Source organism: Miniopterus schreibersii (genome assembly GCF_964146895.1).
Source record: "Miniopterus schreibersii genome assembly, chromosome: 20".
In the NCBI taxonomy this organism is placed as follows: Eukaryota; Metazoa; Chordata; class Mammalia; order Chiroptera; family Miniopteridae; genus Miniopterus; species Miniopterus schreibersii.
The window spans coordinates 24,657,654-24,682,535 of NC_138122.1; the positions used below are offsets into that span (position 1 = coordinate 24,657,654).

Genomic DNA, 24,882 nt, shown 5'->3' on the forward strand with positions numbered 1-24,882 from the left:
CGAAAGCAGTACGGTGCTTGGCTAATATTTGGGGAGGGGGTATGTTACGGCCTGTTTTTCTACCCCATGAGCAACAAGTCTTCTGGGAGTTTTATCTGAAGTGGTTTTACGTCTTACTGGTTTGTTCTACTCCCCCCTTCCCCCCTTTGGTGCAGATGGGGGGGGGGATGAACTAAATCTTGAGTCTTGCTCAGCTAGCACAAGGATAGTTTACAGTCATGTGCTGCAGACACTAGGCTGATGTGCGGTGTTGCCAGTTTTCTGTTTAAATATTCACTTTTCTTTTTTACAGTACAAGCCCACCACCAACAGCAGTTGTAAGGCTGCCCTGGAGGAACCGAAAGGCCAAATTCCCTCCTCCCTTCTACTGCTTCTACCAACTGGAAGCACAGAAAACTAGAATTTCATTTATTTTGTTTTTAAAAAATATATGTTGATTTCTTGTAACATCCAATAGGAATGCTAACAGTTCATTGCAGTGGAAGATATTGGACCGAGTAGAGGCATTTAGGAACTTGGGGGCTGTTCATAATCCACACGCTGTTTCAGAGCCCCGCAGGTACCCCTCTGCTTGCTGAAACTGGAAGTTATTTATTTTTAATGACCCTCAAAAGTCACGAACACATCAGCTAGCAAAAGTAACAAGAGTGATTCTTGCTGCTATTACTGCTAAAAAAAAAAAAAAAATCAAGACTTGGAACGCCCTTTTACTAAACTTGACAAAGGTTCAGTAAATTCTTACCGTCAGACTGACGGAATATTATTTATAAATCAAGTTTGATGAAGTGATCACTGTCTACAGTGGTTCAACTTTTAAGTTAAGGGAAAAACTTTTACTTTGTAGATAATATAAAATAAAAACTTAAAAAAAATTAAAAAATAAAAAAAGTTTTAAAAACTGATACCCAGTTAGTGTGTGTTTCTATAAGCCACTAGTTAATATCAAGGCAGAGGGGCGGAGTGTGTTTTCTTAATGTCCTGGAAGGTTAGTTGTCAAATGATTTTTCTTCTTCACCTTCAGTTCTGGTTCAAGGTCTCTCTAGGAAAAGACACGACTGAGATATTCTCTTTGGTGGATAGAGTTCTGCTCCGGAAGGAGGAAGGCTGGCCAGAGTTGGGCAGCGCTGAAAGGCCACGTCCGCAGCCTGCCGCTGGATCTGTAAGCTTCCTTTTCGATACCTCCTGAACCCAAACGTGTTAGTCAGCTGTCCTGATTCAGGCATCTTGTCTGTGTTACCAGTAGGGGGCAGGAGACACTTTTTAAAAAGCTGTGAGAAAGCTACACCTGAAACTAGTATGTCATTTGTAATTAAAAAGTAAAGATTCATTTTAAAAAAAGATTGGGGGGGGGGGGAGAAAAGGAGAAAAATGGTCCAGAAACTCAGGAGAGCCGCACGGAGCAGTTGATGCTGCAGACGCCAGCATCTGTCAGTGTCCCTGACTTGTGGGAGGAGGGCAAGGATTTTAGACCATAGTCGTAATAGAGTCTTTAAATATTGTTGGCATCCAATCAAGATTCTGAAAACTTTTTTTTAATTCACATGTAGCAATTTGTACATTATAGCAAAATTTGCATTGTTCAAGAATAAGTTACTGGTACAGTACATAAACAATACATAACAGTTTGCCAGACAGTGTCCTCTGGTCTAAGATTTTAATGATTGCTATTCCTTTTTCCTACACGGTCCAGAAATGATCAAAGGCAGAAGATTTATACCAGATAAAGCCATATGGATTGCTGGTCTAAAATTCAAGGCAGGTTAGTTGACTTAATTCTTTGGTGCTGGTGACTATTAGTTTGTAAAAGTTCGTTAAAGTCAGATTGAGGAAGTGATGGTGCTGGAAGCAGTCCACTGCCCTTGTCTGTGGCTGGAGATAACTGCAGAGATCGTGATGCTACTGTCCCCCTTGGCACTCAGAGCCTGGGCCCTGTGGAGGCTGCTGGCTTGGCCTCTTGCCGCCAGCAGCAGTCACATCAGGCCTGGAGGGCAGGTGGCAGATGCTGTGGGCCGGCTGCAGCCAGCAGGTCACTGTGAGGGCATGCAGCCCAGGGACCTGCTGCTCCCTCTCCTCCAGCCCAACCTGCTTGAGCAGAAGGGAGAGGCACTGTCTTAGTGTCCCTTCTTGCCAGGCCATGACGGGGCTTCCTGTTGGAATGTGTTTGAGCTGTCCTGGTAACATGGATATGTTTAGAAAGGAAATGTTTTTCTTGAACATTTTATTCTGAAGCGGCCTGGAGGTGGGTGACTCTAGTTCTCTGTCAGAGTCTGAGCTTGTACTTTGCAGCCAGTGGGTCAGCACTGTTCATTTGCTGCCTCCTGGCACTACCTGAGGATCTGCTGAGAGCTTAGAAGTGGGTGCCGTGCCTGAAGGTGTCATGGCCCAGAGGGGAGGGAGAGGGTATGCTGGCTCATTGTCTACTTGGCCCTGTTCCTGCACCAGTGACTTGTCAGCACTGACGTTCTGTGATGAGCTTTCTCTTTTAAGAGAGACGTTTAAAATAGTGCATGTTCTCTGGTTCACACCTGCTTGGTGTGTAGGAAATAAGTATCCTTAGAAATGGACTGAAAATCTGGGTCAGGGTCGGATCTGCTTTACAACCTGTGAAAACACCCAGGAGTGTTGGTTTTGAAAGTAAAAGTGAAGACGGGGCTGCTTGCCCCAAAAAATTCTAGAAGCAAAAGTCTTGCCTCTGACCTCTTAGAGTGTAGACAGTGGCTGGAGGGAGCAGACACAACCCTCACCCCAGGTAAGGCAGGCAGTGGTTAGTTTTAGGCCAAGGTTTAATCTTGCCTCTATCCACTTAAAGCTGTGCCGAGTGGCTGGCTGGCCCCGGGAGCAGCCGGCCGCACACGGTTGCTGCCTGCTCGGTACTGAGCGTTCTCTGGGAGGAGCCAGCCCCGTGTGAGTTGTGTCCCTTATGGAGAGGGGCAGGTGGAGAGTTGCCTGCAGGACCTCCCGGGGTTGGAGACGTGACCCCCCCCCCCCCCCAACCTGAGGAAGCAGGAACAGAGCCCCGATTGTGGGCTGTTGGAGGAGGTCCTCATTCACTGTGGCACGAGCTTCCAGCTTCCATTTTGGCTCAAGAATGAGCTAAAACCTTGCGGGAGAATTTACTAAGCCATCAGACCATGGGGGCTCCGAGCCAGCCGGGAAGGATTTTTAGAAAGGCCCAGGAGCCCTTCTGTCTGCCCTTTTTGCTTGTCCCTCCCTCACCCTCAGTTACCTCTCGTTGTAAAGCTGCTGTAAAGCAGAACCCCGTTTTTTATTCATAAGGCACCAGGGTAGAGCTGTGGTCTGCCACCCTCCTAGTTCAGTAACTGCCTGACTCAAACAGTGACGCGCTTCAGGTCTCCACTTTAGGAAGGACAGTGGCTGCTCGGCAGCAGGTGACTTCCAGAGGCTGCAGTAGACAAGGAAGCCGGGCGTGCTGCTTCAGCCGGCACTAGTCAGGTGGGGTTGCATAGCTGTCTGAACTAATACCCACCTGATTTTTGTAGTCAAACAGTGCAATGAAATAAGCAATGATTTAGTTTTGAAACCTGAATCCTTTGAGGTAAAATGTTTAAATCATTTTTGACTTTAGCCTGTCCATCTGTCAGAGCTTTGTCTAAGGCCGAGTGTCGAAGCAGGACAGGTGTGGGCGCCGCAGAGCTGCCCCGTGGACTGAAGCTACATGGGAAAACCACAGGGAATCCAGGGCTTGTTAGTGTTTTGGGCTTCCTGATGCCCCCCCACCCCCAGTAGAAAGTCTGTCATCAGCTGCGACAGTGTCAGTGAAAAAGAGAACAGGTTTCCACTGCCAGTCTGGCCCTGACCCTACCGCCTCTAAGAGTGGTGGGGATGGTCCTGGGGACCAGGGCAGGAGCTCGAGGCATCTGCGAACAAGAACCACATCTGTAAACAACAAGGAGAAAGCCAGAGGGAACTTACAGGAGGCCCTTTAACAGGCCTAATAGCAGGGTCACATCCAAACTGGAAGGAGCAGTTAACATGTCCCTTAACTCTCTCTGAAAGGAAGGAAAGTTACATTCACCAGTTCCTGTCTGCTTGCTGTGCTCCTCCAGGGCATCCGGGTGGCCTGGGTCCACCGCCTGTCAGAGAGGCGTGTACTGATTGTCTATGGCCCGTAGGTGGCTCCGGGAAGAGGAGTCCATTTCGTAGTCAGAGTCCCGGGCTCGGCTGGCAGGCTCAGGCTCCAGGTGCCGCAAGCTGTTGGCCAGTTCCTCGGGCGAAGGCACCAGGTGGAAGATCTGCTCTGGGGGAGAGGACCGGCCTGGGAGACCCTCCGGGCCGAGCCCCCGTGGACAGCCAGAAGAGCTGAGGTGGGGAAGGCCCAGCTCTGAGTCCCAGCGAGAGAGGGAGAAGGGGAACAGGACAGTGTTGGAGGAACCTGGGGACAAGTGACAGAGACCAGTCAGTCTTCACAGGGCAGGGAGTATCAGAAGGACACAAAACAAGATCTCTAGGTCCCTGCATTTGCAGCAGCAAGCTTTCACCCCCCTGTGTGGTTCTCTGGGCCATCTACCGCCTTTATCAAGGGCATTGGGTTCACACCTGGTGGCTGGGAGACAACGACCACATAGCTAGACAGCCGGACATCACAGGCAGCTCCACACTCGAGGGGGATGGGTGAACGCTGGAAGTGGTGGAGCATGTCCATGACCGAGGGGAAGTGGAGGTGCTGTACTCGACACTGGCCCCGCTCCGTCAGCGACAGGCGTAGGTGCTGCAAGGGCAGGGGGTGGAGAGGCGAGGCTCAGGCAGTGGCCCCTAAGGGCTGTGAACTTGGGGGGGTGGTACAGCCCCCCTGCCTTGCCCATACCTTGGCTATGCCTTGGAAGTTGAACGTGAGCACGTACTCCCCACGCCGTGTCTCACTCTGCCGCACCAGGAACACTCCGTGAGCGTCAGGGCCCTGCAGCTGCACCAGCTGAGCTGCCTTCACACGAGAGATGGGGCCGTGGAACCAGGGGTAGCAGGACAGGAAATGATCTGTTTTCTGGCAGGCTGGGTCCAGGAACCCCCCAGGAGAAGCACCTGGTAGAGGAGGTGGGAATGGTGACGCCTTTGGGTACCTCACGTCCTGGGCTGAGGCTGGTTCGGACGCACCCAGAGCATAAAGGCCCGACTCACTCACCTTGATTCAGGGAGTCTGTGCTTCCCCTGGGGGAGCTGGACTGGCTGGGCTCTGGGGCCGAGGGAATGTGCATCTCTGGGTCTGTGCTCTCCAGGCTGCTGGAGAAGAGGCTGGGGTGAAGGGTCTGGGAAGATCAGGGCTGGAGTAAAAAGCTGAAGCAGGAATGGAGTCTGGGGCGCCTTACCCCTGGCCTGTGCATTCCCGGAACTCAGCCATCCATGAATTCAGCTGCTGCTCGTCTCCCACCTCAAAGATGATGTCTGTCCGGTCCTTCACCTGGTGTGGAGGAAGGCATAGCTGTGTGGGTTCCTGGCGGGGGGGGGGTGGTGTGCAGTGTACCCTGGGTGTGGAAAGCTCCATCACTCACCTTCAGCACAAAGGTGTGGAGGTTGTCGGGCATCTCAAGGCGTGTACATCGCCGGACCTCCTGGATGCTGGAGCAGGCTGCTTGGAGCTTGGGCTTGGAACTCTAGGAGACCAAGGGAATACTCAGGCTTGTCCCTGGTGGCCCTTAGCCCACCCCGGCCTCTCTGGTTTTCTGCTGAGTGGGCACCCTGAGGGCCCTTCTCCTGTATCCTCTGAAGCACTGTGCCCACTCCCCCCACACTGAGATTCACAGAAATCTGTGTGGGCTGAGGGCTACCCTCCTCACCTGGACCTGTGCTCATTCCAGCATGACGTGCCTGCTGACATCTGCTGCTCTTGCTGCAGCCACGTCCCATGAACAAGCCCAGAGAGGGGGCGTGTGGGTGTCCAGCCCAAGCCACATTTCTCTCTGGTGCTGCCTGCCTGCCAGGGGCCCCAGGTCTTTGTCATCACCCCCTCCCCCCATCAGCTCAACACTAGACTGGGTCTCCTCTGGCCTAACGGTGGCCCTAGGAAGCAGATACTATCACTCTGTTGGTCAGAAGCGCAAATCTCAGAGGTGAAGCCATTTGCCTGAGGAAGGGAAGGTCAGGCTGTGAATACTAGACCTCAGCTTCCCAAACCTCACTATCTGTTCTGCCTTCAAGTCTTAGGACGAGGAGGGGTGGAGTTGGCAAAGTAGCTTAGTCACAGGCTTTTGGGGCTTCTGCCAGTGTGCTCAAAGGGGCACAGCCTGGCATGGCCAACTCCAGTTACAGCTGGTAGAAACCCACACAACTGTGGGCCCAGGAGTCTCCCGTGACACCCAGCACACACGGAGCAGAGTAGGTAGGAAACAGTCCCCAAACCCTTTGCCAGCAAGAGCCCTTTCTGCTAGGTCCCGAGTCAACCTGGGTGGAGCAGAGGCTCAGGGGCACCCTAGAACCAGAAGGGAGGTCAAGCCCTCCACTTCCTCTTGTGATAAGCTTGTTTCTCCAGAGGTCATGAGATGATCGATGGCTGCTTCTAGCAGAGGCCGAAAGAAGATAAGAATGGTGGGAAGAGCCTGAGATGAGTTGGGGATTGGACGGAGGAGGCGCAGCTGGGCTCCCCTGCCTCCAGCAGCTCTTTCCCTGAGGACCAGGAGATAAGCCAGGCGCACCTGGGAAGTACTAGAGCCCCTAACGAGCCACGCAGGGTTGGAGGTGGAAACAAGAGGCAGGCTTTGGGGGATCCGAGCTCTACCTCTTCTGACCAGAAGGCCACATTTTGCTTGGCCAGGGGCTGCCTTTTCTACAGGTGGTGTAAGAGCTGATCCCCAAGACCCTGTGCTTAACCCTGCTATGGACACAGGCACCTCTAACAGAGGATGGGACCCAGGGCCAGGCCACCTGCCTTCAACACCTTCCCCACCGGCAAAGAGGTGAGAGGGCAGCCCAAACAGGCTCTTCCTAGTCCAGGCCCCTCCCAGCAGGTCTCCTTGGAGCTCCCGGTCCTGCCCTGGTTCTTGGACACAATCTGGGGACAGTAACAGCAGCTCTAGGAACCACTAACATTATCAGGGTTTACTGCCTCCTCTCACCGTCGACACATGAGGAACAAAGCTCGAAGGGCTTGCACAACTAGGAAATCCCAGCCTTGGTGTTTTCACCCTTCCAGTTTCTCTTTCACGTTCCCTGTACCCCAGTTTCTCAGCCTGGGTGTCAGGTGTGGGGTGCACAGTACCTGCACGGGCACAGGACACGCCAGCATGGGGAGTGGGGCCTCCATAGCCAGCCCATCTGAGGCTGTTTCCTGTCTGCAGGAGGGGTGAGGTACACAGGGCTAGTTCCTTCTCCTGCTTGTGCAGTTGGCCCTGCCTGGCCCCCCACCCTCCCCACTGGCTCCCAGCCTCAGGATCACGGAGAGGAAGTAGGCCAGGCCCAGAGGGGAACAGGCCTAGTCTCCCTTTCAGTTCCGCTCCAGGCCTGGCCCTGGGCCCAGCCCAGTGAGTGCAGAGATTAAGCAGCAAAGCCGCTGGTTTCGCTCTGAATGTGGGGCCCTCCGTGCCAGCCCCACCCCCAGCAGCTGAGGAACTGCTGACCTGGTGGGCTGTGGTGGAAGGAGGATTCCCCTCCGCACCTGCCGGCCGCTGCTGTCTGCCCGCAGGGTGAGCGTGACACAGGAGCTGCCCGAGTCACAAGCTCCAGGTGCAGAGCTGGAATCTGAAGCAGTGGGTGTAACATGCTGCCTGAGCATGGGGAGGCGCCAGTGAGCATGAGGACAGGACAGCCCCGCCTCGGGCCGGTCCAGAGCAGGACCCCAAAGCGCGGGCTGCTGTGTGGAGGGGCCAGGGGATGGGCTCCAGGGTCCTCCTCCCACATTCCCTCTTTTCCACCTGCCTCACAGAGCAAGCCGCTGCGCTCTCAGCCCACCTCAGTCTGTGCTTAGGTGGTCACAACGGCCAAACCACTCCAAGTATTTGTGGTACAAGCAGTAGAATCACCCACCACATCCTGCATCATCATCACTCCTGGGGAGCAAGTCTCAGCACCCAAAAAGCTGGCTTCTTTTTGTGGGCATTGTGACTCCAGTGGCAGTAACCCATTTTTTTCTTTGCTTTGGCCGCTGGGAGGCTCAAAGACAAAGGCCCCAGTGGGGCCTGCATTTCTGCACTCACCGTATATTCAAAATTCTTACCCCTCTAGGCTTTAGGGTTCAGTCCCGACCCTTCTGACGCTTGTGTAACCCTGGATAAAGACCTCAGCCCTCCTGCCCGGTTTTTCACGGGCTAGTAGAGCTCTAATAGCCCGTCCTCCCAGGGTTAGTGTGGTGATTGGCTGGGGCCAGTGTGGGTAAAGCCTTCCTGGGTACAGCACAGCCTTAAGTACTTAGTGTTACAGACACACAGCAGACAGCAACCCTGCAAGGAGCAAGTGTAAGGTGCTCCTTTCCCCCCTGCAGTGGAATTCACACCTATTACCTGCCTGTCCTAAGATTTACATTAAAATAAAGTGCATTTCACTGTGACTGAAGACAATACAGTGAACTACCTGGGTGCTTCTGAGTTTGTTTTGAAGGGAGTAGGGAAACCCTGGAAGAACAGGTTCAGTGGCCATTAAAACTGGGCAGAAACTTCCATGCACTTCTACATGAGACGGAGCAAGTTCTGGCTCTAGGTTTATTGTCTCTGGTGCTTTTGAGGGCAGTGTAGACAGCTGTGCCTCCGCCTCTATGTTCCCCTGGTTCTCCTGGACTCCCGCCAACCTCACGGTCCCCATGACTCTGCCTAGAGGGAATGAAAGTGATGAGGAGCCAGACCTTCCCGAGTCCTGCGGGCCTTGTTTTCCCTCTGCCTTCACCTGGAAACACCCACAACCTGTGCTGCTCCCTGAGTGCCAAGGGGCCGGGCCAGGGATGGCCCTTCCAGAGACTTCCAAGGCACTGGGCTGCGCCCTACAGCCTTGTCCTCACGGCCATCTTGAGGAGAGCCTGTCACCATTCAGACCCTCGAGACCCCAGCAGAGGGACTGGCCCTCCTCATGGAGCTCCAGTGCCCCAGTAGGAATGAGACACGCCCTTTGACTCACGGAGCTTCCGCTCTACCAAGGCAGCGGGATACCCACACCCAACGGCAAGGAGACAGAGGGCCGCGGCAGGTGGGAGGCATGACGGCCACCTTGGCTACATCAAGAGCAGGGCTGAGTGTACCAGGCACCGGGATGGCCTTTGCCAAGGCCCTGGGGTGGGGAAGCACGTGGGCACGCGTGTCCCACAGTGAGGTGGTTGGTCCCAGTCGGCCGAGAAGGCCCCCTGGGCGGCGGGCTTATTCTGAGACAGTGAAGGTGGGAGCTTGAACTGAATCCCGCAGCAGAAACAGGCCTGCTCGTGGGGCTGGACCCTCACAATGGCCCTGTTCATGCACTGCGACCCGCCCGGCCGCTGAAGAGGCCTTTATCCTCGAGTGACAACCTGGAGGAGACCACCCACTGCGGAATCTCTAGGCCACACGGGCCCTTGGCAGTCTTGTCTTCTGGGCCCTCAGTCCTCTCCTACAAAGAGCAGCAGTGGCGCTGGAAGTCTAGGTTCAAGCTGCCTGCCTTGGCCATGGCAACCATGCCCTGAGCGCACCTCGGGGCCTTGCAGCCCGGCTGCACCATTTACAGCTTCAGTCTACATGGGGACAGTAAGCGGGTCCTGCTCCCTCCCGTGAGTAGGGGGAGGGCAGGGGTGTCTAGGACGAGGGCCTGAAAACTTACAGGCTCAGCCAGTTCCACATCCTAGTCAGGTAGCTCAGTCCCCCAGCCCAGCATCCAAAATGGATGAACAAACGTGAAACGTCATTATGGAAAATGCTTACTCAGCTCTTACTGATCGGTATCAAAACAACCTTTTAAAAAAACCACAAGAGAAAGAACATGCCCTGCCTCGTTCCACAAAGGATTTTAGTCCGGTTACAGGGACACTCAGAGGGAATTCCACTCGCCACAAGTTTGTCTCTGAGCTTCCTGGCAACCAGTGCAAAGAGGGATTTTCCAAGAGAGGGCAGCCTCTGTACTGAAGCAGAGAAGCCTGTTGAACCCATGTGTTCCCCAGACTTTGGCCACCCTTGTCCTGCTCAGAAACCTTGGGGCCGCACAACCGCCACTCGGCAACCTCCTCATCCTGGGGTTTGAGAATTAGTTCTTGGCACCCCACGCCAGCACAGTCACCAACCCCATGTCACAGATGGAGAAATGGAGGCCCTGAGACGCAAAATCATTTGTCCCAGCCACAGGGAGGGGCTGAGTAGAGCTGGGCTCAGACCCCTGTCTGCCCAGGCCCGGGGCCCATGCTCCCACGGCAGGCCTTGGCGGAGAAAACCTCCCTCCTCCAGGGAGCCCTCTCTGGTCATGCCGTGGTTAGTGATTCCTGCGCCTCTCCCTCGGGCGGCCCGGGCTTATCAGGCCGGGCCATAATTTCCTGACGATGCAGCTGCCCCCACCTTCTGACTGGGAGTTCCTCTGGGGGTGGGGACAGGACACGGAGCCTTGTTCCCAGCTGGGGCCCAGCACGGGTTGGTCCAGAGGAGGTCCTTAGGGCTTGTCAGCTGGATGGGGAGTATCTGGGTGGCTGCCTGGGGCCCCAGCCCTCGGATGTCTGGGGATCAGAGGCAGACGGGCTGGTGAGTTATCTCACCCCTGCTCCCAGGCCCTCTGGGGGCAAACAAGGCAGGGAGCCAGTTCCAGGGGCTGCACGAACTGCAGGCCACAGGTCACTTCCCACCCTGCCCCCAGCCAGGGCCACCAGCCCCACCCACAAGGGCCCTTCAAGTGCCACTCTTCCTGTGTGACCCCTGAGCAAATCACTTCACTTCTCTGCTTGAATCCTCGTCTGTAAAGTGGAGGTGATGACAGGTGTAGCCTCCAAGGCTTCTGCAAGCGGCCCTGCCTGCTGCCCAGACTCCCAGTCCCTGTGGGCCACATCTCCCCCTTGGTCTGCCCCGTCTCCACAGAGGAGCAGGGAAGGGATGAGAGAAGCTTCCAGAAAAGCCACATGGATCAAGCCGGCTTCCCCTCTTTCTTGGCAAATGAGATCCCCCGCAAGTACCAGAAACAGAGACACCCCCCCCCCAGAGCCAAGGAAAAGGGGAGACAGACCCCCAAACAGAACCACTCTGCTCAGAGACAGGGTCCCCATCACAGTTCACACTGAGTGGCCGAGTGCTGCACCCTCCGAAGCCCCCAGGAGGCTGGGGTGGTAATTAGCCAGAGATGCTGTGGCAGACGGGCTGGGGCCTATCCACCTGTAGGGAGTCCCCCTCAGGCCCGAAGGGTTCCCCCCCACGTCAGACAGACTCACAGTGACACAGTCACAAAGCCCCTTCTCAGAGACACAGAGACCACCCCCCCACACACAGATTCACAGTGACAGGGACACAAAGCCCCTCTCAGAGGCTGGAGCTACCTCCCCCCAGAGACAAACCCCCAAGACAGAGACCCCCATACAGAGAGAGAGAGAGCGCCCCCCCAACACCACACAGAACCAGTCGGATCCCACAGCCTCGACCCCCTCCTGAGATGCGGGTGGCGCCCGAGTGTGGCTGAGCCAGCTGTGAGGACCGGCTGGACTTCCGCTCCAAGGCCTGCCCATGGGGGCCACACCCAAGATGGGGGTGACCATGTCTGAAGAGGGACCACTGTGGAAGTACTTGTGGGCACGACCAAACAGGCGAATCAAGGAACTGATCCCCCACCAGACCTTCACCCGCTCATCTAGTCTCCCCCAAGGGTGACAGAAGTCCAGGCCGAATCTGGGCTGTACTTGGGGCGGGGTCCTGGGACAGGGCCTTGCAGGACAGGAGTGGCGGGCGGCAGCCCTACCCTTACTAGCCAGACCTCATGCCCACACCTCCAGCCTCTCTCCCCTCTGCACCTCTGCTCACACTGTCCCCTCCACACAGGCCACCTCAGCCATACCTCTGGCTCTCTGGGGGACAGATTAGGATAAACTGCTGAGACCTGGAGCTGAGCTGCCGTGAAGAGGGAGCTGTTCTGGGCGCTCAGCAACCAGCCCTGATGACCGCCTGGGCCAGTCACACGTGCACAGAGGTCTCCGGAAGTGCCCAGCCAGCACCCAGCAGGCCCGGGATGACTGGGAGTCAGGAGCAGGGTCGGGCCCAGCCAGACCCCATCCCTGCTGCCCGCTGCACATCAGCTGCCACCAGCCCACACCCTGAGTGACCATATCCTGCTCCCATTGTCCCTGCCAGGAATCCTCCCTGTCCCCTCCTCCCAGTCCCCATGTGGCCAGAGCCCCAAGGCCAGTGTGCCAGCCCCCCACCCACACCTTTACCCAGGCTATGCCTTCCTATCCTAGTGCCACTTGTGGCCACCTCAGTCCCAGGGGCACTCTAGGCCACGAGGGCTGGGCCCTCGTCAGCCCCTCCAGACAGAAGGGGAAGCCTGGCTCTGAGAGGCCATGCCATGTCCCCAGGCCCCTGAGCAGTATGGGGGGACACCAGCATCAAACCTGCCCTCCCTGGTCATTCCTATGGGCGCTGTGGACCCCACACTCCAGGAAAGCAGATGGGTCCACGGGAGTCTGTGGGTGATCACGGTGGGTGTCATAGGGCCAGGGGTCCCAGAGCTGGTCAGCCCCCAGGGACTTGAACGGGGGCCCACCTCCCAGCCCTGCTCGAGCCAGACCAGACTGGGGAAGCCCCTCAACCGGGCACGTGGCCTGGCTGGGCCCGAGTCTGCTCTGCGCCTGCGGAAGGTGGAAAAAGTTGTGGTTAAAAAACAAATAACTTGTCACTGGCCTCAGTGGGGGAGCGGGTCTCGTCACCACCAAGATCCCCAAAAGCCCTGGACGGTGGCCACCGCCTGCCTTCGAAGAATGATGATTCAGAAGAAGAGGTGACAGTGAAGGCCTCTGGGGCCTGAGGGGTACGGGATGCCAGGGAGGCTCAGAGCTGGCAGAGCTCAGGCCGAGCTGACACAGGATGAGGGCAGGAGCCGGCGGGTCCCCGCTGCAGCCACTGCACCACACTCCCCGCTCCCCAAGCTCAGCCTGGCACGGCCTGTTGTCTGCAGCCTGCCTTTAGTGAGCACTTACTATGTCACAGGCCTTGACACACGCACAACCTCTCACCGACATCACGAAACAAGGGGAGATCACACCAGCCACAAGGAATAAAAACTAGCTGGACTACATAATTAAAAGAGAAAAGGAAAACCTATGTAATTATCAGATCCCAGGTCTTTCTCAGCAGAAAAAGCAAAGAATGAAGCCATAAATGGAAAGATCTTAATTTAAAAACCTCCATAAGCCCAGAAACCCAGGATCAAGGTTGAAAAGTCAGATGGCAAACTAGGGAAATCTACAGCACATGACGTCACACAAGAACTCGTGCCAACAACAGGGCAGCGCAGGAGACGGGCAGCAAGTAAATGGCCAGCAAGTCACAAAAAATGCACACGACCAAGAAACATAAGAGAAACAGTCAAAACCTGTAGGGACAGAAAGTGAATTAGTGGTTGCCAGGGGCTGGGGGTTGGGGACGGGAAGTGGGACTCGCTGCTATAGGCACAGGGTTTCTCTCTGGGGTGATGGAAACATTGCACACAGCGAATGTACTAAAAACCCATGAATTACACTTTGACATGGTCGATTTTGTGTTGTGTGAATTATGGCTCAGTTATATGGCACTCCACTGTCATCAGAAGGGACAACGTAACAGCGCTTCACCTAGAAGCTGGCAGAGGTTTTCGACAGGACGCCCAGAGCTGGCACTGCTGGTGATGAAAAGATAAGTGGGTACGAGCCTTCTGGAAAGCTGCCTGGGAGGAGATACCCAGGAAGCACAGAAGAGCTCGACATCCCAGCCATCGGAGGCACAGCCGCCGCAGTGGCGCTGCTCTCGAGAGACGACCTCAAGTGCTGGTGGAGAGGTGGAGAGACTGGAGCCTTCCTACGTTGCTGGGGGGAGCACAGGACAGTTCAGCGCTTTGAAAACCAGTCTGGTTAGTTCTTCAAATATTAAACACAGAGTTAGCCTATAACCCAGCCACTCTACTCTGCAGATACACACCCAGGAGAAAGGAAACACACGTCCACAGACCCTTACACAGGCACGCCTCGGCCCACTGGGCTTCGCAGATGTTGCATTTTGTTGTTTTTTTAATCCTTAACCAACGATACTTTTTCCATTGATTTTTAGAGATGGTGGAAGAGAGGGAAGGAGAGAGAGAAACATTGATGCGAGAGAGACACATATCGACCTGTTGCCTCCCGCACACGCCCCAACTGGGGCTGGGGATCGAGCCCACAACCCTTCGGTTGCAGGCCAACGCTCTAAATACTGAGCAAACCGGGCAGGGCACAGGTGTTGCTTTTTTTTTCCCCGCACTAAACGCAAGACCCTCCTCCAGCAAAAAGAATGACTCTCTTGGTCTAGGAGGAACCGCAGTATCCCCGAGGTTTGCCTGTGCCCCGATGTCCACGGCAGCACTGCTCGTAACCGTCAACTAGACGCCTAACATCTACACAAGATAAACAAAATGTGAACCTTGGAAACATTGCACTAAGTCAGAGAAAGTCACAAAAGATCACTTACTGCCTGAGTCCACTTACATGAACAGAACAGACTAAGCGAATCCAGAGGCAGGAGGGTTACAGGCTGCCTGGGGCCAGGGGTGACTGCTGACGGGCACGGGGCTCTTTCTGAGATGAAAGTTCTAAAACTAGGTCACAGTGATGGCTGCACGGCTGCAAATACACTAAAAACCATTGCACACTTTAAACCAGCTAACTCCACGGCAGGTAAGGGACTTCTCAGTAAAGCTGAGGGAACGAGCGGGTGCAGGCATCGGGAACACCCAGGCTCCCGGCCGGCGCTTCCCCTCCAGGGACTTAGCTGAGGAAACGGTCAGAGACGGACCCCAAGATTCACGGGCAGGGTCCTCGCCACGGGTCAGCTATCTGAGCAGAGTGAGAAACGGCTGAGATAGGGGTCAGGATAACGACCGATACACAGCCAGGCCTAACTGTGTAAATGAACCACTCTGCGGCCAATATTTTAAAAAAGACATTCTTGAAAAATGTTTGAGAAAACAGAAAAATGATCAAAATGTGAAAGTGAGAAAAGAGGACGAAGGTCACTCCCACGAGGGCGGGGCTTCTGCCCAGAAGTTCCTGCCGGTGCGTCCAGCCTCGCCCCTGCCCGTCACACCCAGAGCTGGGGGGGCTGCGGGAACTGCACTTCGGGGAAAGTTAAGGAAACGAGAGAAAAGATTACGAAGACATTCACCCCAATGGAAACGCTGGTCCTCTGGGGAGCAGGGCTGTGGGTGGGGTTTCAGTTACTTTTCTATAATTTCTTCCATGAGCTTTATTAATTGAAAACAACACCACCAAAAATATTAGGAACTCAAACTTGGAGGCCTCGGCAAGTTAGTTTCCTCGATTACACGAAGATCTGAGAGAAGACAAAGCAGTGCCCCCGGTTCCAGACGGCTCCCTGGAGAGGTTCCCCCTCTGTCCTCCTGGGGCTTCAAATGCCACCCCGCCTCGGCGCAGCTGGACTCAGGTCTGGCCTCTGACAGAGGATCCGGGCATCAGCCGCAAGTAAGGGGGGACCCAGAGTCCCCCGCAGGTACACCGTCACCTGCTGGCCCTGGAGGCTGAGGTCCACACCTGAGGAACACAGTGGCCTCCTCCATGGCTCCCGGGAACGTAGGAAAAGGGGTGTGGGGCCCAGAAAGGAAGCTGAGGTGGCCCCTCCTGCCGGGGGAGGAAGCTGCCCCAGCGGGAGCCGGCCCGGAGCGCAGAGCTGGCTGGTGCAGTTCAGCTTCCTTTCCATTCACAAAGTGGGCGGGGGATTTCCAGCGCCGGCCTGCGGGCGTCAGCTGGTGCCCAGGCCAGGCCGCCGAGGCCAGCCAGGTGGCTGCCCATCCCAGGGAGGGTGGCCAGGCCCCAGCCCCGGATCTGGCCACTTCCTGCACAGGGTGGGGACACCATGCTGGGCCCTCCCTGAGCCTGCTTTTGACACAGTCACCCAGCAACACGCGTACTGACCTTCCACTTTCCCGACTGGGAAACTGAGGCTCAGAGAGGCCAAGGTGTCAGCCACACCTCTCCCTGGCCACCAGTCCACGCCCCGACTCCACAGTGATGGTCTCGTCCCAACACCCAGTCCCCCAAACCAAAAAAACCAGACCAACTTCCAAGAAGCCGGGGCAGCAGACAGGTCCCGAGGGGCGGGAGGCAGCATGAGGCCCGCCCCAGAAGCTCCAGGAGGAGAATAAAGGGTCATCGTCCCCCCCACCCCCAGAATCGGGGCCCTTTCTGGTCTGTGGATTCACAGAATTTGAGCTGAAAGGAAGCGGCCGATACCATCTGCCCGCGGTTTCAGCGTGGCCGGGGGTTTCTTCTAAGCAGCCAAGCAGCTTTCAAAACCGACCTTACACGGAACCCCAGTAAGGGGCAGGTGGGGTGGCTGTATGTGTAGCTGGGGCCCAACAGGAGACCTGCTGACCAGCACCCCCCTACACACCAGTCCCAGGAAGCCCAGATTAAGCCCTCTGATCACCCATTTCACAGCTCAGAGAGCGGCAGGGACCCACGTGGGTCACACAGCAGCCAGGGCTGGGCAAGGACTACTTCACTGTCATTTGGGGAGCCTTCTGCCCCTGGTTGTCTGGGAGAGCATGGTGCTGGGGATCCACTGGCCTCTAATGCTGCTGTTCCCCCACTGGGCAGCCTCCCCTCTGGTCTCTCTCTCTGGCCCAAGAAGAGCCACCAAACTGCAAGTGGCACGTGGGTGGTTTCTCTCTGCCCGTTTTGGGGCCTAAACAACCCTCTGGCCTTGGCAGGCCCACACGGGGCTCTGCTCTGGGCTCTGCCACCTCCCAGCTGTGTGGCCTTGGACAGTCTCTCCACTTCTCTGTGCCTCAGTTTCCTGATCTGTGAGATGGCCCCATGGGATATGTTAAATGCAGTGCCTGTCACGTCAAAAACAACTAATATAAACAATGACAAGGGCGGCAGCTGAGCTCCGCTGCGCAATCTGGGCTGGGCTCGGCTCCCATGTGAAGATGCAGCTCAGCCGGGCACAGCTCAGCCGGGCGCAGCCTCCTGCCGGGCAGCCTCCCCTCCTCCCTCCCGCCGGGCTTCCTGCCCGGCCCTCCTCCTCCTCGCACTCCTGCCTCGAGGAAACCGCCAGGCCCCGGCGGACGGACGTCCCTTTCTTTCTGCTTCCTCTTTCCCACACTCGGGGACTGGGCTCCAGGCTCGCCCCCGGTCCACACCCCAGCAGCCTCTACTCAGTTTCCTCTTCTCTGAAGTAGGTGCGGGGACAGTGCCAGCCCTGAAGGATCGGGGAGCTCGAGACAGGCTGAGTCAGGGAGCCCTCGCCCTGCGAGGCGCTGGGCGCTTGGGGACGGCAGCCCACTCACCGCCTGGGTGTCCTAAGCACCTGCTGCCCTCGCGGCCGGGCCACACTCACCCACAGACTGCTGCACCTGGGCAGGCCCCAATCCCATCTCAGCCACAGGAGAGCTGAGTGACCTTGGACAAGTCACCTACCCTCTCTGGGCACCAGTTTCCCCCGCTGTGAAATGGGGTCATCACTGGGGCTCCCTCGCAGGGCAGCTGTGAGGGTTATATGGAGCCTGATATACAACAAGTGCCAAATCAATGTTGGCTACAACTCCAGCATCACCCCCTGTACAGGGAGAGAAACTGAGGCTCAGCCCCAGACCCCGTAGGGCTGGCAAGGCCTTGAGACCATCTCAGCCAACCCAGATGCCCGGGCATATGGGGAAACTGAGGCCCCAAAGAGCAAAGCGCTGGCCCACAAGCCATGGCCAGCTGGTTATGTTCCACTTGAAAATGGACCCCCAGCTCCCGGGGAGTCCCTGCCCCAAGGCGACAACCCTTGGCACAGTGGCTGCTTCTGGCATCTCTCCCTCCCCCGGGACCCCCACTGCTTCCCACTGCAGAGCTCGGGCAGCGCCAGGCTCAGGTCCACTCCCAGTGATGCCGGCCCCGCACTGCCAGACCCACCAACTCTGTAAGAGAAGCTGGGAACCTGGATTCTTACGTGAAATCTCTTTTATGTTTCTAAATATTGGCAACCAATCCAACATTCTTATGTCTTTCAGCTGCCGTGTGGGGTCACGCATCTCAGGCCTGGCAGGGAGCTGGCACTCGGCACCCTCTGACTTGAGGGAGCTGGTTCAACAGTGTGGCTGGGGCCTTGGGAGTGGGGACCTCTGGGACTGGGGGAGCAGAGGGGAAGGAGGTGCCATAGGAAGAGTGGACATGGCGACTGGAGGGTCCTCTAAGAGCAGATCATGCCATACCCTCCCACGGCCAGCCTGACGCCAGAAGACCCCAGGCAGCCCGGAACGTTCCTACAGCCCACCCCCACTGCTGGGCAGCCCCAGCAAGTGTCTTAGCCCCTCTGAGCCAAAATCCTCCAAGGGTTCCCACTGCTCTTAGTTTAAAACCTAAACTCCTCACCATGCCCCACAGGCACCACTTAATCCAGTGGGGAAGTGACAGGCCCAGAACCACACAGCTGGTCAGAGGTGGAGCCGGGACCCAACTCCCATGAGCCATCAGAAGTTGACTGAACAGGCCTTCTCCGTCAGCCAGACACTGCAGGGGGCTGGGGGAGCCCCGCCAGGGCTGCTCCCTTTGCCCTGGGCAGCCTGGGATCTCAATGCCCTCCCCTGGGCCGGGCTTCTCCAGGGCCAGACCACCACTGCTGAGCCGAGGGCTCGGACTGGGGCCTCATCTCAGGGTTCCTGAAGGACAGGAACCTTGACGGGGACCCAAACCAGCACTGGAAATGAATGTGTTCTCAGTCCAGTCATTACCATGACAACCACAATGGCAACACGGAGGTGGAGGGCGGGTAACGCTGGGCGCTTCCCTGGGCCAGGCGCTCAGCAGATGCGCTTCCCAGTTAAACACATGAGCCCCACGATGCAGGGCTATGAATAGGCCCCTTGTACAGAGGAGGAAACTGAGGCCCAGAGAGGTGACGTCACTTGCCTAAGGCTTCTGAGCTGGGAAAGAACTAATTCATTATTCCAGCTCGGGCCCACTGGACTCCTGACACCTGGTTTTCCAAGACAGTTTATTTTAAGCAGAAGTTTTTAAACTGAAGTTTTATACGAAATCCCAAACTATCATGCACATAAGATGTGTCTGGGCCATTATTTGCCCTTCGAGGTGTCACAGCCTCAAGAAAAGTTTTTATCTGCACTTGTGTTTTTCCGACAGCTTCCCGCTGTGTCTGGAATAAAATGCTACCTCCTCAGGAGCCTCTGCCCTCACCTACTCCCCCATGCCCCATCCTCCCTCTCGGCTCCCCCAAACTGGCCTCATCTGTTATTCTTTCCTCAAAACATGAGAAACGCTTTCCCATCTCAGGGCTTTGCCCATGCTGCTCCCTTAACTCAGGATTAAGAGCTCAGTCCAACGTCGCCTTCTCAAGACTCACTATGACGCTTTGGTAATTAGACAGCGTGGTGTTGGCATGAGGACAGACGTACTGGTCAGTGGACAGCAGAGTCAGAAGCACACAGATGACACTGGGCTTAGGCTGGAAGCAGCACTTCAGCAGGTACCGCTGGGACGTGAAGAACTGTTACCCCCCTCACACCAAATGCAGAAACTAACTCAAGATGGACGGGGCGGCCCAAATAATAAAGCTGCTAGAAGAGGAGACGAGAAAGAGCTTCATGACCCTGAGTAGGCAAAGATTTCTCAAACAGGACACAGAGAGCCAAGCATAACAGAAGGCAGTTGATAAACGGGACTCATTAAAATTAAGAATGTCTGTTCATGGGCCGGTTCGATTAAAGAAGTAAAAAGGCAACCAACCCACAGAGTGAAGGTGATATTTACAACACAAAGGAAATATATTCAGAATATATAAAAACTACCATCAATAAGATAAACAACTCAGTCAAAACAAGCCCTTCACAATGTCCATTCCAATGTCCAATAAGTGATAAGGTGCTTGACCTCCTGAGTCATCAGGAAAATGCAAATAAAGCCGCAGTGAGACACCAGTACACACCCACTGGAGGGGCTGAAATGAAAACTCACAAATAGCCAGCAGCAGGTGGACGGACAACTACCCGATATCCGCAGTGAACTGCGGCTCGGCGGTGAGGAGGACACGGACGGTCTCTCAAACCCGCTGTCAAGAGAAGCCAGACGTAAAAGGCAGCACGCGTGTGATCCCACTGACATGAAGTTCAAGAACAGAGACGTGTAGTCCATGGGGCAGGAGCCCGTGTGGGCGGGGTACAGGTGGAGGGCGACCCACAGACACGTGCACCCGTGGAGTTCAGGTGCGCGTCTCACACTTAAGTGCGTGCACGTGGCACCGCAATGAGGTTAGAGTCGCTCCGCACAAGAGGATTCTGACAGCACCCCGTCCCAACCACCGCATCAGGGCCCCGTGCTCCCCGCAGCGCCCCCTGCCCTGCCCTAGAATGCAGCACGCATGGTAATTCCATGCTCACCTGCAGTTCACTCATTCCACAGCCCCACCACGGTGCTGGTTCCCCCGCACCTAGCACCTGCTGGTACACAGCAGGTGCTCATAACTATCTGTTGAACAAATGAATGAATAACCGTCAGTCTCCTGACCTAGACTGTGACCCCTGAGGGCTAGGATCCCGTCTGCTTTGCTCCCTCCAACCAGAGAGAGAGAGGAGTTAACGAGAGCCACGAGGTCCCATCCACTTGATACACCTGAGTCCAGGACGGAGCAGGCGTGAGGAACACTGACCCTGAGCCTCAGCGGCGCGGCTGGAATTAATTTGGTTGCAAATGAGAAAGTCAACACTGTTAAAACTCGAAAGAAAACAAGACCTCCACAAAGCGTTGGGGGGAGAGTGGGTGCAAAGGGATTCCCCGACGGTTTGAACCCCTAGGAAACAATCTCTATTGGTCAGGGTCTTCCAGGGCCTTGAACCAGCCTGCCACAGCCCAGGTGACACCCACAGATGGTATCCCTGAACATTCTACAAAATCCCTGATGGGTACTCAAGAGGGTGGAGGTCATCAAAAACAAGAAAGGGCTGAGAAACTCGGCCAGGAGGCGCCCAAGGAGACCGAAGGGCAATCTAATACAGGACCCTGGAACAGAAGCGGGACATCAGAAAAAACTAGCAACACCCGCAGAAACCTCCAAGCTTAGTTCACGGTCATGACCAGCCTGGGGGCCTCAGCTATGACGAAGGCCCACGCTAACGCAGAGGTCGGCTTCAGGCAACGCCGGGTGCCCGGACCCGGGAAACGCACCCTCTCTGCAGCTTCTCTGTAAATCAAACGACCCTCAAGGAAGTTCAGTTCCGAACAGAGGCCCCACCCTCCTGTCACCTTCGAGGGCCTACCTTGGGCGGGTCGAAGAGCTCCAGCAGGCGGTCCGCGCCGTCGGGGCCTCGGGCGCGCAGGGCCAGGCGCCCGCGCTGCCAGCGCGCCCCGCTGTCCATGGAGGCCTCGTCGGCCAGGCTGTAGCGCAGCGCCGCCTCCTTGAGGACCTCCGGCGGCGGCTCCCGGGCCAGGCCCCAGGGCAGCAGCTTCTTGGCCAGGCCGGGCTTGGCCCGGGCCTCTCCCGCGGCGCCCGCGGCCGGCAGCTCCCCGGCCGAGCGGCGGCGGATGATGTGGCGCAGGCTGTGGCGCAGGTGCTGCAGGGCGCAGGACGCGGGCGGCCGCGGCGGGGCCAGCTCCTCCGAGCTGCGGGCCTTGGGCAGGGCGGGGGCGGGGGCGGCGGGGCCCGGGCCCGGCTCGGCGGGGGGCGCCTCGGCCTTGGCCGGGGGCCCGCGGCCCGCCTCCCGGTAGTCACGAGCGGGGGGCCCGGGCGCCCGGCCCCGGCGCACCTCGCGGCAGAAGTAGAGCTGGAAGAGGTCGGTGAACCGCAGCGACACGAGCTCGGCGCGCAGCGGCGCGTGCTGCGGGTGCTCGCGGACGAAGAGCCAGTACTGCCGGGCCAGCTCCCGCGCGGCGGCGGCCGCGTGCAGCTCGCAGAACTCGCTCCAGCCGCGCGGCGGGGCGGGCGGGGCGGGCGCGGCCGAGGCGGGCTGCAGGGCGGGCCCGTTCATGGCGGAGTCGGAGGCGGCGCGGCCGGGCTGAAAGACACGGGGGGCGAGGGTGAGGCGAGGGCGAGGGCGAGGGCGAGGGCGAGGGCGAGGGCGAGGGCGAGGGCGAGGGCGAGGGCGAGGGCGAGGGCGAGGGCGAGGGCGAGGGCGAGGGCGAGGGCGAGGGCGGGCACCTGCCGCCCGAGCGCGCGCGGCCCGCGGTCACCAGCGCGGCGTCAAAACCCAAAGTTCTTCGTAACACCCGGTGCTGGTGAAGATGCGGCGAAGCGGGCGCCCCCCCACCAAGCTGCGGGGACCGCAAGGCTTAAGGGGCACGGCCTTTTTGGCGGGCAGCTGGGCAGGATCGGCTTCTCCCCAGTAACTCCACCTTGAAGTGCTCAGGAGAAATACTCGATCCCCCGCCAGACGGCTCTGCCCAACATTCACAGCAAAGGCAGACTCCACTGCTCCACTAAAGCTCCAACCCCATGGCCGAGGGGCTTCTCTAAAAAAAGTTTACTAGGCCGTATGTCTAGGTAGGAAAGACAGACATGTCCTGGGCGGGGAGTTTTGCAAAAGTTCTTATACATCAAGTGGGGATGGGGGGAGGGGGGTAAGCGGTTCTGAAAGGATTTACAGAGGGGATGGGGGGGTGATGCAAACAGCCCCCACCCACACCCACCCAGAACAGTGCCTGCTCCTGTGGGCAGATTAGAAACTTCGTGTGTGAATTAGAAGCAGAGGCTCCCGGGTGGATAATCACAGAAATAGCCACTTGGAAATGAATCCTAAATTTCAAGTTACACAGGAATATGAGCAGTCTTTGGGCAGAGGGGCCCACAGCTATAGCTGTCGTCTCTCTCAGGCTGTTGTCATTTTTACTGAGGGCATCTCAGAACTTTCTTCCTGTCACAGCCTACATGCCCATCGGCAGAGCCTGGGTGCACCTGCAGGCTGGAATATTCTGCAGCAGGGGGGATGGTGGGAAGATGTACGCCACCGCCTCAGAGAGATCTCCAAGGCAGAGCACGGAACGATACAAACTGCGTGATCCTATTTACATGCACACTAAACCAACTGCCCATTTCTGTGGGTACATACGTGAGTGGTGGGCAAGAGAGGTATGGCTGGAGCAAACCCATCCAGAAACAGTGGTGACCGCTGGGGAGGAACCAGGACTCGGGTGCCGGGGGGAAAGTAACCAAAGGAGACTGCTACTACTGGTCTCCAGAAAATATGGTCAAGTACACAGAGCCTGTTGGCTAGACACTGTGTGCCATTGTCTCTGAGTCACCCAGCAAGAATTTTCCTGCCACATGCATCCAGCTCTTCCTCAGCTACCTATAAATGGCCCATTCTCACCTCTAAGATCTAATATCCCCTTCTCCCCTGTCCAAAAACATCTTATACACACAATGTTGCCTCACTGTCTTTGGAATTTCATGCTTATATGAATTCCCCATGTGCATGTATTCAAACTTTGATTTTCTTCTGGGTTATGTGTGTGTGTGTGTGTGTGTGTGTGTGTGTGTAAGAGAGAAAACACGGAGCTTGGGTTCAAATCCCAGCACCACTTACTAGCTGTGTGACCTTGAGTGAGTTATTTGATTCCTCTCTGCCTTAGTTTCCCCATCTGGAGAATGGGGACCATGAGTGTTCCTACCTCATAAGAGTGTTATGAGGATTGAGTTAATTAATGTAAAGGCCTCAGAAACTAGGGAAGGCTTAATAAGGGTTGGCTGCTTTTATTATTAAAATATTACAACGAGAGTGTATTATTGTTGCCAATAAAAATATAAAACAATAAAGAGGAATAAATTGACTAGACTCACAAGAGGTGCAAAGATGCTTCCTGGCCTAATGGAGGAATGTCGAGACAGCCACCCCTTGCTCACCCATCCCAGCTGGGACTCCCTTCTATTCCAAACCCCTCATCCAGCCATCAAAAGGGACGAAGCCCCCAACCCTCTGCTGTCCGCGGTGCTGAACCCCGCAGCTCTCTAGTTACCATCACTACTGGCCTCCCTTCCAACCAAACCAGGCTGGGTCGGGCCCCCACTGGACACACATATCCTGGATGCTCATTTGCCTCCCCCCTGAAAGGGCCTACTATGTACCAAGCACTGTGCTAGGCCCTGGAGCTACAGCAGTAAACCAGACAGAAATGCCTGTTTTCCTGGGGCTGCATTAGATGCACACACACACACGTATGTATTGGCTGTGTGGCCTCTGACACCTGACTGGACCTCTCTGAACCCTGGGCTCCTTGTCTGTCAAACAGGGAGCAGTATGGTATCAACCTCATAAGATGGTTGTAAACTCCTTGAAAAGGGGACTCAAATGTCAAATGGAGATCTAAACCCAGAAGTTGGGGTTCTTTCTGCCACCCTGCCATCTCCAGGCTACATTGGTGACCCTGCAGCTGATCAAAGCAGGGCACCCCAGACAGTTTAGAGGAGGCGCCTCTGCCCTAGCAGGGAGGGTGCTGTGCATACAGTTGACATTTTTGCACATCACAGGGTCCTAGGCACCTATACACAGGCTCTTTGCACACAGTAGGTAGTCAGTAAAAGCTGCCAGGCAGCCCAGCCAGGCGTGGCTCAGCGGTTGAGCGTTGACCTAGGATCCAGGCGATCGGTGTTCGATTCCCGGTCAGGGCACATGCCCGGGTTGCAGGCTGCAGCCGATCAATGACTCTCATCATTGATGTTTCTGTCTCCCTCTCCTTTCCTCTCTCTGAAATCAATAAAGATATATTAAAAAAAAAAAAAAAAAAGCTGCCAGGCAGAGGGAAGGGAGGGGAGACCACCACACTCGCTGCCAACAACACAT

At 56.3% G+C, this 24,882-nt stretch overlaps 2 protein-coding genes across 12 annotated transcripts in view; one reads left to right on the forward strand and one right to left on the reverse strand.

Annotated features, from left to right (window-relative positions):
* ATXN2 (ataxin 2) overlaps positions 1-902 on the forward strand; it is a 58,501-nt gene extending 57,599 nt beyond the window's left edge. For all 10 annotated transcript variants that reach the window (XM_081123574.1, XM_081123576.1, XM_081123579.1 and 7 more), the window contains one exon: positions 293-902. In XM_081123574.1, coding sequence (XP_080979700.1) covers positions 293-321 — 29 coding nt within the window. In that variant the 3' untranslated portion in view covers positions 322-902. The remainder of the gene's footprint in view (positions 1-292) is intronic.
* A 610-nt stretch (positions 903-1,512) lies between these two features.
* The window catches only part of SH2B3 (SH2B adaptor protein 3), a 30,289-nt gene continuing 6,919 nt past the window's right edge, over positions 1,513-24,882 (reverse strand). Inside the window, exons 2-8 of one of the 2 annotated variants that reach the window (XM_081123586.1) lie at positions 21,367-22,101; positions 5,508-5,609; positions 5,325-5,416; positions 5,141-5,235; positions 4,826-5,040; positions 4,558-4,729; positions 1,513-4,393 (exon numbers count right to left, since the gene is read on the reverse strand). In XM_081123586.1, the coding sequence (XP_080979712.1) occupies positions 4,098-4,393; positions 4,558-4,729; positions 4,826-5,040; positions 5,141-5,235; positions 5,325-5,416; positions 5,508-5,609; positions 21,367-22,074 (1,680 nt within the window). In that variant the 5' untranslated portion in view covers positions 22,075-22,101 and the 3' untranslated portion in view covers positions 1,513-4,097. Of the gene's footprint in view, positions 4,394-4,557; positions 4,730-4,825; positions 5,041-5,140; positions 5,239-5,324; positions 5,417-5,507; positions 5,610-21,366; positions 22,102-24,882 lie in introns of both variants that reach the window. The other variant, XM_081123585.1, reaches the window with a different exon arrangement.